Raw genomic sequence first — 14,891 nt, 5'->3', positions numbered from 1 at the left:
TTATTAGTATAGATAACTTTTCTTACCAAGTGCAGAACAACATTGCCAGTATACCAGGTAGGAAATAGATTTTCCATATGAGACCCACATTTTTTAACCCTAGCAACATTACCTAGAGGAAATATTAAAACTCAATGGATGACACTTGTGGATTGTTCTACAAAATATCCCTGCTATAATGAGGGTATATTGAAAAAAAAAAAGTGACAGGGTGAAGCCACTCAAAGATGACTTTTAATTATTAAAAGGACTGCAGCAAGTGACATTTGTAAAAATGGTGCAAAAAAATATACACTGAGTAGCCAGATTATTATGACCACGCCATCAGTAATTCGTTGGGCCACCTTTTGCCTTCAATACTGCAGCGATTCTTCTTGGCATTGACTCCATGAGATGTTGAAAGGTGATGTGAGAAATCTGACACCATGACTGATGAATAGCACTGTCCAGTTCTGTGATATTTGATGGTTGTGGAACCAGCTGCCTGATGGCTCTTTTAACTTCGTCCCACAAATGCTCAATTGGATTGAGATCTGGTGATTGTGGGGTCCACCTAAGCAAGGTAAAGTCTCCCTCATGTTCTTGAAACCACTCCTGCACAATACGAGCACCATGGCATGGCACATTGTCTTGTTGGAAGAAGCCATCTCCATTGGGATACGCCATCAACATGATAGGATGAACTTGATCAGCAACGATACTTAGGTATGTTGTGCTATTCAGATGTTGTTCCACACAAATTAAAGGGCCCAAATCATGCCAGGAAAACATACCCCAAACCATAACACTGCCCCCACCAGCTTGAAGGGTTGTACTCATGCATGCTTTCATGCTGTTTCCGCAAAATTCTCTCTTGCCATCTGCATGATGCAACAGGAAATGTGACTCATCGGACCACATGACTTTTTTCCAATGCTTGACTGTCCAATCCTTGTGTTCCTGTGCGAATTGGAGGCGTTTTATCTTGATAACTGCAGATAGCAAAGGTGTTCGAACAGACCTTCGGCTTCCATATCCCATACGATGCAGTGTAAGGCTAATTTGCCTACAAACGTCAGGTGGTCATAAGAATCTGGCCACTCAGTGTATATATCCTTCCAAATACTCCATATGAAAGCACAGAGAAAGAAACTGTTTTTTCAGAACACTGGGAATTAAACAAAGGTGGACAGCAATCCAGACAGCATTTATTTAAGAGAAATGGCTGTATTTCAGTATGAACGAGCTGTGTGGTGTTTCAGTTGCCCTGTCCCATTCTGCCCCCGACTCTTGGTGACAGCCTTGGACACCAAGGGCCTGCAATCGTTTTGTAGCAGGCGATGAGATTAGTAGGGCGATGAGGTTAGTAGGGTGATGAGGTTAGCAGGATTCCTGATGAGATTTAGCAGGATGATGAGATTAGCACGTTATATTATTCTCTTTATGGAATTCTAGAAAATTCAAACTAATCTATAGTGACAGGAAAATCAGTGATCACCTGAAAAGCAGTGGGAGGTGAGGAAGAAGCAGGAGAAAGATAATAAAAAAGCACAAGTTCTGCCAGTGTTGCTCAGAGCATCAACCTATGAACCAGGAGGTCACGGTTCAATTCCTGGTCAGGGGACATATCTGTGTTGCAGGCTCACTCCCCAGTAGGGGGTGTGCAGGAGGCAGCTGATCAATGATTCTTTCTCATCTTTGATGTTTCTGTCTCTCTCTCCCTCTCCTTTCCTCTCTGAAATTAATAAATATATATATATATATATATTAAAAAGCACGAGGAAACTTTGTGGGGTGATGTGTTATCTTGTGGTGTTCATGCTTTCAGAGGTTTGTATATATACACTTACAAACTGTATACTTTAAATATGTGCATTTATTATGTTAATTATACCTCAATAAAACTGTTTTAAAAATAGTTTAAGGCCTCTGTCCAGAAACTTTGATAAAATGCATATTCCTAGATATTAACTCTCACTATTCTAATTCCCCAGATCTAGGGTAGGACCCAGAAATCTCCATTTGCAGCAAGCCCTTCAAGTAATCTTTTTAAAAAATATATATATATTATTGATTTTTTACAGAGAGGAAGGGAGAGGGATAGAGTTAGAAACATCAATGAGAGAGAAACATTGATCAGCTGCCTCCTGCACACCACCCACTGGGGATGTGCCCGCAACCAAGGTACATGCCCTTGACCGGGAATTGAACCTGGCACCTTTCAGACCAACACTCTATCCACTAAGCCAAACAAGTTAGGGCAGCCCTTCAAGTAATTCTAATGCAGGTTGTCCTTAAACCAACCTCTGTGGAACACTAGTCTTTGGGAGGAAGAGTTTCTGGAACAATCGTGTGACTAGAATGCTGTTTCTGGGGAAAACAGTTAAGTTTTTCTACTAGGTGTGTTACAGCTTTCTATTTTATGTCTCTAACACTCATACTCAATTACCATAAAATATATTTAGTATAGTATTAATAGTTTAAAGGCAAATGTAAGTCATAGTTTCCCCCATCTTATCCTATATAATACAGAGGTAATATGCAAATTAACCCTCACACCCTCACAAGATGGCTGCCTAGAAGGCAGAGCTTCTAACTGGCATAGAAACCCACCAATCAGAATCAAATTTAGGTGAACTGTGAGGAAACAATGGCTGCCTAGGAGGCAGAGCTTTTGACGCTGGCATAGAAACCAACCAATCAGAACCTAATCTGGGTGAACTTCTAAGGTAGAACCTAAGGTGGGGGCTGAGGAGGGGTTTTAAGGGCAACAGCTATTTGGTGTAAGGTGTAAGAAAGTGGTTCAATTTTTTAATGACCGGTTTGGCAGCATAGTGCATATGGCTGGCTATCAGTCCAGATATAGGGATTATGTATTTTTGTCTGCCAAGAGCATCTCCTCCTGCTGAAATCCCCCCTGACCTCATTTAAGCAATCCTATCCTATATAATCTATCTATACTAATAGAAGGGTAATATGCTAATTAGATTGGGTCGACCGGCCATCCCGGACGTACAACTTCCTTCTGGACAAAGCCATGGTGGTGAGGGTCAAGGCAGAGGCAGTTAGGGGCAATCAGGCAGGCAGAGGCAGTTAGGGGCAATCAGGCAGGCAGGCAGAGGCAGTTAGGGGGGGTCAGGCAGAGAGGTTAGGGGCGATCAGGCAGGCAGGTGAGTGGTTAGGAGCCAGCGGTCCCAGATTGCGAGAGGGATGTCCGATTGGAGAGGGTGCAGGCTGGGCTGAGGGAGCCCCCTCTCCGGTGCACGATTTCATGCACCAGGCCACTATTAAGATAAATAATGATTATTTGAACAATAACAATATAACACAACTTAGAATGCCATGGTCTTAGAGCATCAAGTAGCTTGAAATCTGTACATGAAATCTATTTGAATGGCACTGGTGATTTAATGTGGAAAACAGGAAACAAGATGCATAGGGGAATAACATTTATTTATTGGCTATATTGTGAATATTATTTTCAGACAATCAGATATGGACACTTTAAAATTTCACATTGCTTTAGAGATCCAAAGGCACAGACACAGTGATTTATTATGTTTTTAAAAACTGACAAAAGGAGTATTAATTCTGGATGATTTTTAATCAATTTAACACTATTATACATCAGAGAAAAAAATTCCACAAACATACCCTCACAAAGCCGGTAGTTTTATATTTACAGAGTGTTATTATAGCAATTTTAAATGTTAATCTATGATACAATGTTACTTCGGAAAACATAAAAAATATAGTTTTTTAAATAGCCATGCTCCCATTTTTTTATGAAAGATATTCAGTTCATCCTAACACTTCAAAAATGCATGAGATATTGCAGTCAGCTTTATAAAATCTTTAAGACAGAAGGCTGTCAGATGGAATAGGCAGAGGGCTCATCATCACTTATGTCTGAATCATCTTCATCAACTCCTTCAATCACTGATTTCTTCCCTTTACAACAGGATACAATTAATCCGATTAAGAATACCTGTAAATTTCAATGAACTATGTTATTTCTCAAATCTAAAGTCATTCAGAAAATAATAAATTTAAAATCCAATGGCACTACTGTGATACAAACGGACCATTAAGGGTCAAATCACCCCTGGGATACCCATACTTACCCCAAGGAAGGCCCAGTTACCAAAATAGTACGCAGCACTGAAGAACCAGAACTTGTGAAGGAACAGATATGTCCGGGTGACAGTGCACTGATCTGTAAGAGCAAATAAAAACTGCTGTGAGGTAATGTCTCTCTTGATGTGGACTATTAATACTATATTTTAAAAGTTATTAAACAAAACTAATGACCAAGGTCAGAAAGTCAATAAATATTTAGGAACAGGATTGAAATCTACGTCTGTCTCCAAAACCCACTGTTTCAATTCCCTACTATAACTTAAATTACCAACTAATATGATGTATTTTTAAAAATGAATGCCACCAATGTAATCCTGGCTATTAAGTATTAAAAACATTATACTGGCTAGTTCAATTTATTTGAAATATAAAAAGCATTTTAACCAGGAGTGTTAGACATATTCTAAAACAGATAAAGTTTTCCTGATGAATATTTAAAAAATGAACAAAGTAATTGGTTGTGGTTAGTATTAAGCTACACTTTTCTAAGAATCCAATTATCAGGAGAGCCCAAACTTGAGAGGTTCTTTGAGCTGGTTTTTTTTTTTTTTCTTTCTTTCTATGAATGCTATTGAAAAGATGGCTGCTGCTTCTAAAATATTCAAAACATCATTTTATACTGATATGCTTACTATTTGAACTTTAGATACCATTATTGCTTGAATTAAAAATAAATCATATATTTTTTCCAAAAAAAATATCTCTCTTACGGGGAAAGTGGCAGACTGGTTATTTGCTATTTGTGTTAGACGCCATAGTGGTTTTATCCAAATACATTATTTCTACTAGGTTAACAAGTCCTCTATATATCTTGACATATACCTAGTAAATGATGTCTAAGGAAATACTTATTAAAACCATTCATAAAGGTCTGGGTGACACAATATAATGTAACTGATTGAAAATTATGTATGCTGCAGTTAATATAGAATTTCAACCTCACAAATTTCAGAAGGCCTTTATTCATTACAGAAGAAAATCCTAACTTACAAGGCAACTTCTTATTAGCCAATTACAAAAACAATTATGATTTCCGCATATTTTTATTCAAAATGGACAGTGGCAAAAAATTCTACATGCAATTAGGAGACCAATATTACATCCTATTGCTGATTAAGAAAATGTACTGTTGATTTTTAATTTTATGAACTCTCTTCTTAGCTTCAATAAATAAGTGCTATTTTTTCTTATAACTGTACTGAGAATTTTATAGTCCAGTTTATTACACAAAGGATCTAATACACTTCTATTTTTTGGCTTTCATATGGTTTTCTGAAAAGTAGCATTTAGGTTATATTTTATCAAAACACAGGATCCGTTATGTAAAGCTTTAGATCAATGGTTCTCAACCTTCCTAATGCCGCGACCCTTTAATACAATTCCTCATGTTGTGGTGACCCCCAACCATAAAATTATTTTCGTTGCTATTTCATAACTGTAATGTTGCTACTGCTAATGAATCGTAATATAAATATCTGTGTTTTCCAACGGTCTTAGGCAACCCACAGGTTGAGAACCGCTGCTGTAGAGCCTAAGACCGTTGGAAAACACAGATATTTACATTACGATTCATTAACAATAGCAACATTACAGTTATGAAATAGCAACGAAAATAATTTTATGGTTGGGGGTCACCACAACATGAGGAACTGTATTAAAAGGTCGCGGCATTAGGAAGGTTGAGAACCACTGCTTTAGATGTTAAATATTTAGATAATCTAACTCTCATCTATTCTAACCCCTTCCACTGTGCTTCAACATTTACTATTACTCAGTACCAAACTGTACAGAGCAGTCTCTTTTTCTGGCAGGAAAACATGCAGTTAATAGAGAAGCAACCTCTTCCTTTCATAAGCAAGGACCACAGATCGAATGCAGATCTACTGATCCCCCAAGAGCCTCCTTCGTATTCTTTGCTCTTTCTCAACAGAAAAGTCTAGGATACATATTCAAAGCTTCCTAAGGAAAACCAAAAAGACTTCATGCAGCAGTAGCTGGACAAAGTTTCCCTTTTCTCCCATAGTTATTAGCACTCAAGATTATAGCTTTATACTGGAGTTCAGTCCAGCAGAGGAGATTCCTATATGACATTCACGAGTCACTTACCCTGCTCCCATAACATTCTATTCTCACCCCCAGTACAGAACTTTTTTCATAGTAACATGCCACTTCAACTTACCACTTTTTCAATTAGATAAGCCTAAGAATTCCAAAGACCTTGTCAGAGTACCCTAGCATTCATATACTAGGTGTACTGGTTCATAATGCAGATTTTTTTCAATAGATGGAGTTACACATATGTTGATATATATGCGACTTGATATGTATGCTATTTTGTTGTATTGACTACAAGCTTCAAAACTTCATGTCAAATTTTCTGAAGATGTTAACATAGATATTTTTACGCTTAAAAATGTCAAATTTCGTGTAAAAAAAAGGAGCATTTTAATTTATTACTTTATTTTGAAGAAAAGTGCTGCTGAATACTTCGAGAAGCTTATGGTGAACATGCTCCATCTCAAGATACTTGTGAATGGTGGTTAAATGCTTTAAAAGTGATGATTTCGATGTGAAAGACAAAGAACGTCTAGGTCAACCAAAAAAGTTTGAAGACCAACAATTACAAGCATTACTGGATGAAGATGCGTGTCAAACTCAAAAAACAATTTGCAGAAAGATTAAACATTGTGCAGCAAACAATTTCTGATCATTTACAAGCAATGGGAAAGATTTTAAAGGAAGGAAAATGGGTGCCACATCAACTGAACAAAAGACAAATGGAAAACCGAAAAGTCATCAATAAAATGTTGCTTCAACAGCACGAAAGAAAGTCTTTTCTGCATCAAATTGTGACTGGTGATGAAAAGTGGATTTATTTTGAGAATCCCAAATGCACAAAATCATGGGTCGATCCAGCTCAACCACCAACATCGACTGCAAGGCCAAATCGCTTTGGAAAGAAGACAATGCTCTGCATTTGGTGGGATCAGGAAGGTGTGGTGTATTATGAGCTTCTAAAACCAGGTGAAACCATTAATACTGATTGCTACCGACAACAAATAATCAATTTGAATCATGCTTTGATCGTAAAACGACCAGAATGTGCCAGAAGACATGGCAAAGTAATTTTGCTTCATGATGACGCATCATCACACACTTCAAAACCAGTTAAAGACAGGTTAAAAGATCTTGCCTGGGAAGTATTAACCCACCCGCTGTTTTTGCTAGACCTTGCTCCTTCAGTTTACCACTTGTTCAGATCGATGGCACACGCACTTTCTGAGCAGCACTTCAACACATACGAAGAAGTGGAAAATTGGGTCTCTGAATGGTTTGCCTCAAAACAAGAAAAGTTCTATTGGGACGGTATCCACAAATTACCTGAAAGATGGGGGAAATGTGTAGCTAGTGATGGACATTACTTTGAATAAAGCACTTTTGATATTTCTCTTGAAATTATCGTGTTTTCTTGGATTACAAAATCCACCATTATTAACCGGTTCACCTAGTATAATGATTGAAGTAACACAAATTTTTAAAAAGGATATTTTATTTTTAAAATCATATTACTAAATAATACATTTTTGAATTCTTTTGACTACAATCTAACAAGATTCCAAGGGTATCAAAACAAGACACTTGAATATGTTCTGAAAATGAAAGTATAAAATGTCCAGCATGGTGACGGAAGAGCCCAGACTGGTCTCTGACACACTTGGTGTCAAACATCATTTGGCCACTTCTCTGCCATGAATAGGCAAATCTAAACTGCTGATGCTGTGCTTGTTAAATGGGGATATGGCCGTATTTCCTTACAGTCATTCTAAAGACCAAATGAGATACAGTTGTCCTTTGGTAAACACAGAGGATTGGTTTCAGGATCCCCATGGATACCCAAATCTGGGATGCTTAAGCCACTTATATAAAACTAGAGGCCCAGTGCACGAAATTCATGCATTTGGGGTGAGGGGAGTCCCTTAGCCTGGCCTGTGCCCTCTCACAGTCCAGGAGCCCTTGGGGAATGTCCGACTACTGCAGAGGCGGGAGAGACTCCCTCCCCCACTCCTGTCTCTCCAGCCGTGAGCCTGGCTTCTGGCTGAGAAGTGCTCCCCCTGTGGGAGCGCACTGACCACCAGGGGGCAGCTCCTGCATTGAGTGTCTGACCCCTGGTGGCCAGTGCCGGTCTTTCCCCCATTGGGTTGATTTGCATTATAGCCTTTTAGTATATAGGATGGCATAGTATCTGCATGTAGCCTAGATTTGCACACAGGCTATAGAGGGGTATCTACACATCATGCCATTCACATGGACTCAGCAGAGTGTTCAGTGCGTGACATATTCAAGTTTTGATTTCCAGAACTATCTGGGAATTTTTTTCAGATATTTTTGATCTGCAGATGGTTGACTCCATGGATATACCACAAATAAGGAAGGCTGACTATATATCAAAATCCTCATGCAAAGTGACAGTTAATATTTTCTTCTTTTTTCCTTTCAAGGTATAACTGAACACATGATTAAAAAAACACAGTTCTCAAGAGCTGCTCAAATGGTACCAAGAAAAACAACTAATCTTAAGATTTTAAAAGTATATGTGCAATAGAAGTATGAAAAATAATTGCTTTGGTACCAGTATCATGACTATTTTGTACATGTTCATTATCTTTCTTTCTTTATAGTCAAAACAGATACAAATGGTTTTGGTGAAATTCAAATGCATATAATTTAGTAACAGACTAACTGCTAAATAGTTATATGCCTTTAAATAAAAATAATCATTGTGAATGTTTCAAAAATGAAGACAGGCTAAGCGGCTTATGCAAAAATGCTGGTTCACAATTATTTTAAAGTCAAGATCAGTATTTTCCATTGTTTAAGTATTACATGAGCTGTGATATACATACATACATATATGTGTGTGTGTGTGTGTCTGTGTGTGTGTGTGTGTGTATATATATATATATATATATATATATATATATATATATATGCCTAAGCGACTGTTCGAACAGTAGCTATGATGCGCACTGACCACCAGGGGGCAGATGCTGAACACACAGGCATGGAAACATGGAACAGACTGATGAATCTCAGAGGGAAGGGGGAGGGGGAGGGCGGGAAGAGATTAACCAAAGATCTTATATGCATACTAGAGGTCCGGTGCATGGATTTGTGCACCGGTGGGGTCCCTTGGCCTGGCCTGTGGGGATTGGGCCAAAACCGTCAGTCTGACATCCCCCGAGGGGTCCCAGATTGTGAGAGGGCACCAGGCCTCTAGTATAAGAATAAACTTGTTTGAAAAATGTCCTTCAGCTTTCTCAACATACTCTAAACTTTAAAAACAAAAGTTTTATTACTGATTTCCATACTTAACCCTTTGCACTCGCTTGCTTTTTTTCTCGATTCCTTTATTCTAATGCTAACCGTGTCGAGTCACACTCGACATCCGAGTACAAAAGGTTAAAGATATTTTTGGAGTCAGAACTTAACTGAATTAGAAATTCAGGGTCAGAACAGGGATTACAAGACAGAGACTGAGCTGGCAGAAGCAAGTAAAATCAAATCACTCTCCCAGAGGTCTAATAAACAAATCAGTGACATTTTAAATTGGGTTATATCCACCAATTATTTTGCCCACCACAAAAACAAATCTTAAAACATTTTTTCTATTACATCGTTTTTCTGTCACTTGTTTACCATTTTGAAAGGTTGGAGATTTGATACACTCCTTCTAAAATAAGATTAAAAGGTGAAATCATTGTTAGTGTTCTGCTTTGTTGTTGAAAAAGATGATACTAGACCATAAATCTATACACACAGTGTGTATGTAACAGCTCTTTATAGTTATCTTTATATGTACATACCAGAGGCCCTGTGCCCATGCGCAATCTGGGACACCTCGGGGGATGTTGCACTGCTGGTTTCAGCCTGATCTTCGCAGGCCAGGCCGAGGAACCCCACTGGTGCACGAATCCGTGCACTGGGCCTCTAGTATGCATATAAGATCTTTGGTTAATCTCTTCCCGCCCTCCCCCTCCCCCTTCCCTCTGAGATTCATCAGTCTGTTCCATGTTTCCATGCCTGTGTGTTGAGTGTCTGCACCTTGGTGGTCAGTGTGCATCACAGCTACCAGTCAAATGGTCGGACAGTCGCTTAGCTTTTATAGAGAGAGATATTTAATTTATATTTCGTGGCACATGTCCACAGAATAATTTGGTTAATAAGTCCTATACACATGTTTTATGTTCCAGTGATGATTCCACACTGAATAAATGGAGGGGAGGGTGCCCCTTCTTTCCATTTGCCATCTTCCAGCTGCTCACCTAATGACACAGATCTAGTTCTATAGATGTCTTTCTAGAGTTATCTAAAAAAATTATAAATGAGTATTTTGAACTTTGATCTTCAAAGTAAATTGAAGTTGCTGAATGTTTCATGTAGAGATTGTGTTCTGAAATCAGAAGTGTTCAGCAGACTTGTGACTGTTGTTCCACAAAAGAATATATAAAAGCACCAATTAAACTAAAGAGGACCTGTTAACAATGAAAAACTAAAAATAGGGGCTCAGAGAAAGATTTTCTTTCCTAATGACAAGCGGCCATACAAAAAAAGTAATTCCCCCTCCCATCTACCCAGTCCCATCCTGACCTTAAAATTTAAAGGACGATGATCAAACAAAACACAGAACATGAAAATGTTAAGTATAGTAAAAGAAACAATTGGAATCCAGACACTTTCATTAAAATCCTAAATCTCATACTATCTGTGCAACTTTTAACTCATCTGTTGGGACCTTAGTTTCTGCATCTGAAAAAAGGGGGATTAACTACTTAGATGGCCTTTCTAAGTTTTGTTTTCTTATTTTCACACTAGAGGCCTGATGCACGAAATTCGTGCAAGAGTAGTCCTTCCTTCCCCTGGCTACTGGCACCGACTTCCCTCCAGCTTCTGGCAGGCAACCGGGACCCGGGCATTCCTCGCAGCCCCAGCTTCATCTGGAAGGTCGTCCAGTCTAATTAGCATATTATGCTTTTATTATTATAGACTAGAGGCCTGGTGCATCAGGCCGGCTTGCACCTTCTCCAATACGGGACCCCTCAGGATGTCCGACTACTGGTATAGGCCCTGCAGGATCGGGCCTAAACCGGCAGTCAGACATACCTCTTGCAATCAGGGACCGCTGGTTCCTAACCGCTCACCTGCCTGCCTGATCACCCCTAATCACTCTGCCTGCCGGCCTGATGCCCATAACTGCTCTCCTACCTGCCTAATCACCCCTAACTGCTTCTGCCTGCCTGTCTGATCACCCTAACTGATCTCCCCTGCCAGCCTGATCACCCTAACTGCTCTCCCCTGCTGGCCTGATCCCCCTAACTGCTCTCCCCTGCCGGCCTGATTGCCCTAACTGCTCTCCCCTGCCAGCCCGATCACCCTAACTGCTTTCCCCTGCTGGCCTGATCCCCCTAACTACTCTCCCCTGCCGATCTGATCGCCCTAACTGATCTCCCCTGCCAGTCTGATCGCCCTAACTGCCTCTGCCTTGGCCCTGCCACTGTGGCTTTGTCTGGAAGGACGTCTGGAAGGTCGTCCGGAAGATGTCCGGTCTAATTAGCATATTACCCTTTTATTAGTATAGATTCTAGTTTACACTTTTAAAACTGTTCACAAATTATGCATCTCTTTATAGCCTTTATTTCTATTTTTATAATTTTTACACAGAAACTGAGAGGGGAAAAGATTCTCTATTTCTAACTGACATTTTGTCTTAGATAAATGTTTTCAGAATGTTAAGTTCTAGAGGTTCAACCTGTTTATTTGTTGGCAAAAGTGAAACAGCCAGGCAAACCTGTTTATTTATAAAGAATGTATTCTGAACCATTCAAAGGCTTGTTTGTTCAGAACTTAGTGTTCAACTAAGATATTGATGCCCATTTTACTTTGACTTTTCCCTAATATTATATTTAGTTATTTAAAATAATTCCTACTTTCCCCCTTTGTACTTCCTATATCTGATTATAACCCTACCTTAGATTTATAATTTTCAGTCTGCTCAGTTTTTTTTTGTAATTCAACACATCAGTTTTTATTTAAGCACTAGAAGCCCGGTGCACAAAATTCGTGCACGGAGGGGGGTTGTCCCTCAGCCCAGCCTGTACCCTCTCCAATCTGGGACCCCTCGAGGGATGTCCGACTGCCCATTTAGGCCCGATGGGATCAGGCCTAAATGGGCAGTCGGACATCCCTCTCACAATCCAGGACTGCTGGCTCCCAACTGCTTGCCTGCCTGCCTTCCTGATTGCCCCTAACCGCTTCTGCCTGCCATCCTGATCACCCCCTAACCACTCCGCTGCCAGCCTGGTTGATGCCTAACTGCTCCCCTGCCAGCCTGTTTGCCCCCAACTTCCCTCCTCTGCCAGCCTGGTCACCCCTAACTGCCCTCTCCTGCAGGGTTGATCACCTCCAACTGCCCTCCCTTGCAAGCCTGGTCCCTCTCAACTGCTCTCCCTTGCAGGCCTGGTCCCTCACAACTGCCCTCCCTTGCAGGCCGGGTGCCTCCCAACTGCCCTCTCCTGCTGGCCATCTTGTAGTGGCCATCTTGTGTCCACATGGGGGCAGGATCTTTGACCACATGGGGGCAGCTATATTGTGTGTTGCAGTGATGATCAATCTGTATATTACTCTTTTATTAGATAGGATAGAGGCCTGGTGCAGGGGTGGGGGACAGCTGGTTTGCCCTGAAGGGTTTCCCGGATCAGGTGGGGGTTCCCTTGGGGCGTGGGGCAGCCTGAGCGAGGGGCTTGTGGTGGTTTTCAGGCTGGCCACGCCCCCTGGCAACCCAAAGGGAGGCCCTGGTATCTGGAATTTATTTTCCTTCTACAATTGAAACTTTGTAGCCTGGGGCGGAAGTCATTTCTGTGGCAGTTAATTCACCTTCTACAATTGAAACTTTGTAGCCTTAAGCGGGTGAGCCCGGCCAGGGTGTGGGGAAAGCTTTGCTTCCCCTGTTGCCGCCGGCAACCCTGGCCTGCTCTCTCAAGCTCCATTCTGCCGCCATTTGTTTGAATTTGTTTACCTTCTATAATTGAAACTTTGTAGCTTGAGTGGAGGCTTAGGCCTGCAAAGGCTATGGAAAGCTTGGCTTGCTCTGTTACCTGGGAAACCTTGCTCTCTGTGGCTGTAGCCATCTTGGATTGGGGTTAATTTGCATGCTCGCCCTGATTGGCTGGTGGGCGTGGCTTGACTGGTGGGCGTGGCTTATGTAGCGGAGTGATGGTTAATTTGCATATTACCATTTTATCAGAGAGGATTATCTGCTAACTTGAGTCATCTTAACCATTTGTTCTATAATATTATACCCTAAAGCTAAAATCTAAAGTTGTAGATCATTTGGTTATTGTTAAGGCAATCCTACCTAATAATAGACAAATATGCAAATTGACCGCACCTTTGCTACGCCCAAGCCTCGCCCACCAGCCAAGCCACGCCCACCAACCAATTAGGACGAGTATGCAAATTACCCCAACAAAGATGGCAGCTAATTTGCATATCAAGACAGTGTAGAAAGAAGCCAAGAGATGCTGAAGGGAGCAAAGCTGCGGAGAAGCAAGCAAGCTGGGGGGAGGAGAAGGGAGGAGCGGAGGCAGGGCCGGGGGAGAAGGAAGGAGAGTGGGGCGGGCTGGCGGAGAAGGCGGGCTGGGGGACAAGGGAGGAGCGGAGGTGGGGCGGGGTAGAGTGCAGCAGGAAACCCTATTGCAGGATTTTTCCTGCAACGGGAACGCTAGTCTATACATATTATGTTAACAAATACACTTGATCAGAATAATCTGCCAAAATTAACTTTGATATATACAGAGTATTTCATTTCCAGTTACTTTACTATTCAAATAACACAACACAAGTTTCTTATTGGGTGATAACTTCGTTAAGTTATATGAATGAATGTCTATTCACTATGTTGTAGACCTGAAACTAATATAAATTACTAGAGGCCCAGTGCATGAAATTCGTGCATGGGGGTGTGTGTGTATGTGTGTCCCTCAGCCCAGCCTGCACCCTCTCCAATCTGGGACCCCTCGAGGGCCGTCGGACATCCCTCTCACAATTCAGGACTGCTAGCTCCCAACCGCTCGCCTGCCTACCTGCCTGATTGCTCCTAACTTCTTCTGCCTGCCAGCCTAATCACCCCCTAACCACTCTTCTGCCAGCCTGATCGACGCCTAACTGCTCCCCTGCTGGCCCAATTGCCCCTAACTGCATTCCCCTGCTGGCCTGGTCACCCCTAACTGTCCTCCCCTGCAGGCCTGGTTGCCCCCAACTGCCCTCCCCTGCTGGCCTGGGTCCCCCCCTAACTGCCCTCCCGTGCAGACCTGGTCACCCCCAACTGCCCTCTCCTGCTGGCCTGATCGTCCACAACTGCCCTCCCCTACTGGCCATCTTGTGGTGGCCATCTTGTGTCCACATGGGGGCAGCCATCTTTGACCACATGGGGGCTGCCATCTTGTGTTGGAGTGACAGCCAATTTGCATATTACTCTTTTATTAGATAGGACTAGAGGCCCAGTGTACAAAATTCATGCACAGGGCGGGGGTGTCCCTCAGCCCAGCCTGCACCCTCTCCAATCTGGGACCCCTGGAGGGATGTCCGACTCGAGGGATGGGCAGTCGGACATCCCTCTCATAAACCAGGACTGCTGGCTCCCAACTGCTTGCCTGCCTGCCTTCCTGATTGCCCCTAACCGCTTCTGCCTACCAGCCTGATCACCCCCTAACCAC

At 41.7% G+C, this 14,891-nt stretch overlaps 1 protein-coding gene across 1 annotated transcript in view; it reads right to left on the bottom strand.

Moving 5' to 3' along the window:
- Positions 1-3,372: 3,372 nt before the first annotated feature.
- The window catches only part of LMBRD1 (LMBR1 domain containing 1), an 86,667-nt gene continuing 75,148 nt past the window's right edge, over positions 3,373-14,891 (bottom strand). Inside the window, exons 15-16 of the mRNA XM_079780653.1 lie at positions 4,104-4,195; positions 3,373-3,967 (exon numbers count right to left, since the gene is read on the bottom strand). Coding sequence (XP_079636779.1) covers positions 3,851-3,967; positions 4,104-4,195 — 209 coding nt within the window. The 3' untranslated portion in view covers positions 3,373-3,850. The remainder of the gene's footprint in view (positions 3,968-4,103; positions 4,196-14,891) is intronic.

The sequence above is a fragment of the Cnephaeus nilssonii genome, assembly GCF_951640355.1.
Source record: "Cnephaeus nilssonii genome assembly, chromosome: 9".
In the NCBI taxonomy this organism is placed as follows: Eukaryota; Metazoa; Chordata; class Mammalia; order Chiroptera; family Vespertilionidae; genus Cnephaeus; species Cnephaeus nilssonii.
This window is presented reverse-complemented; position numbering and strand designations above follow the sequence as displayed.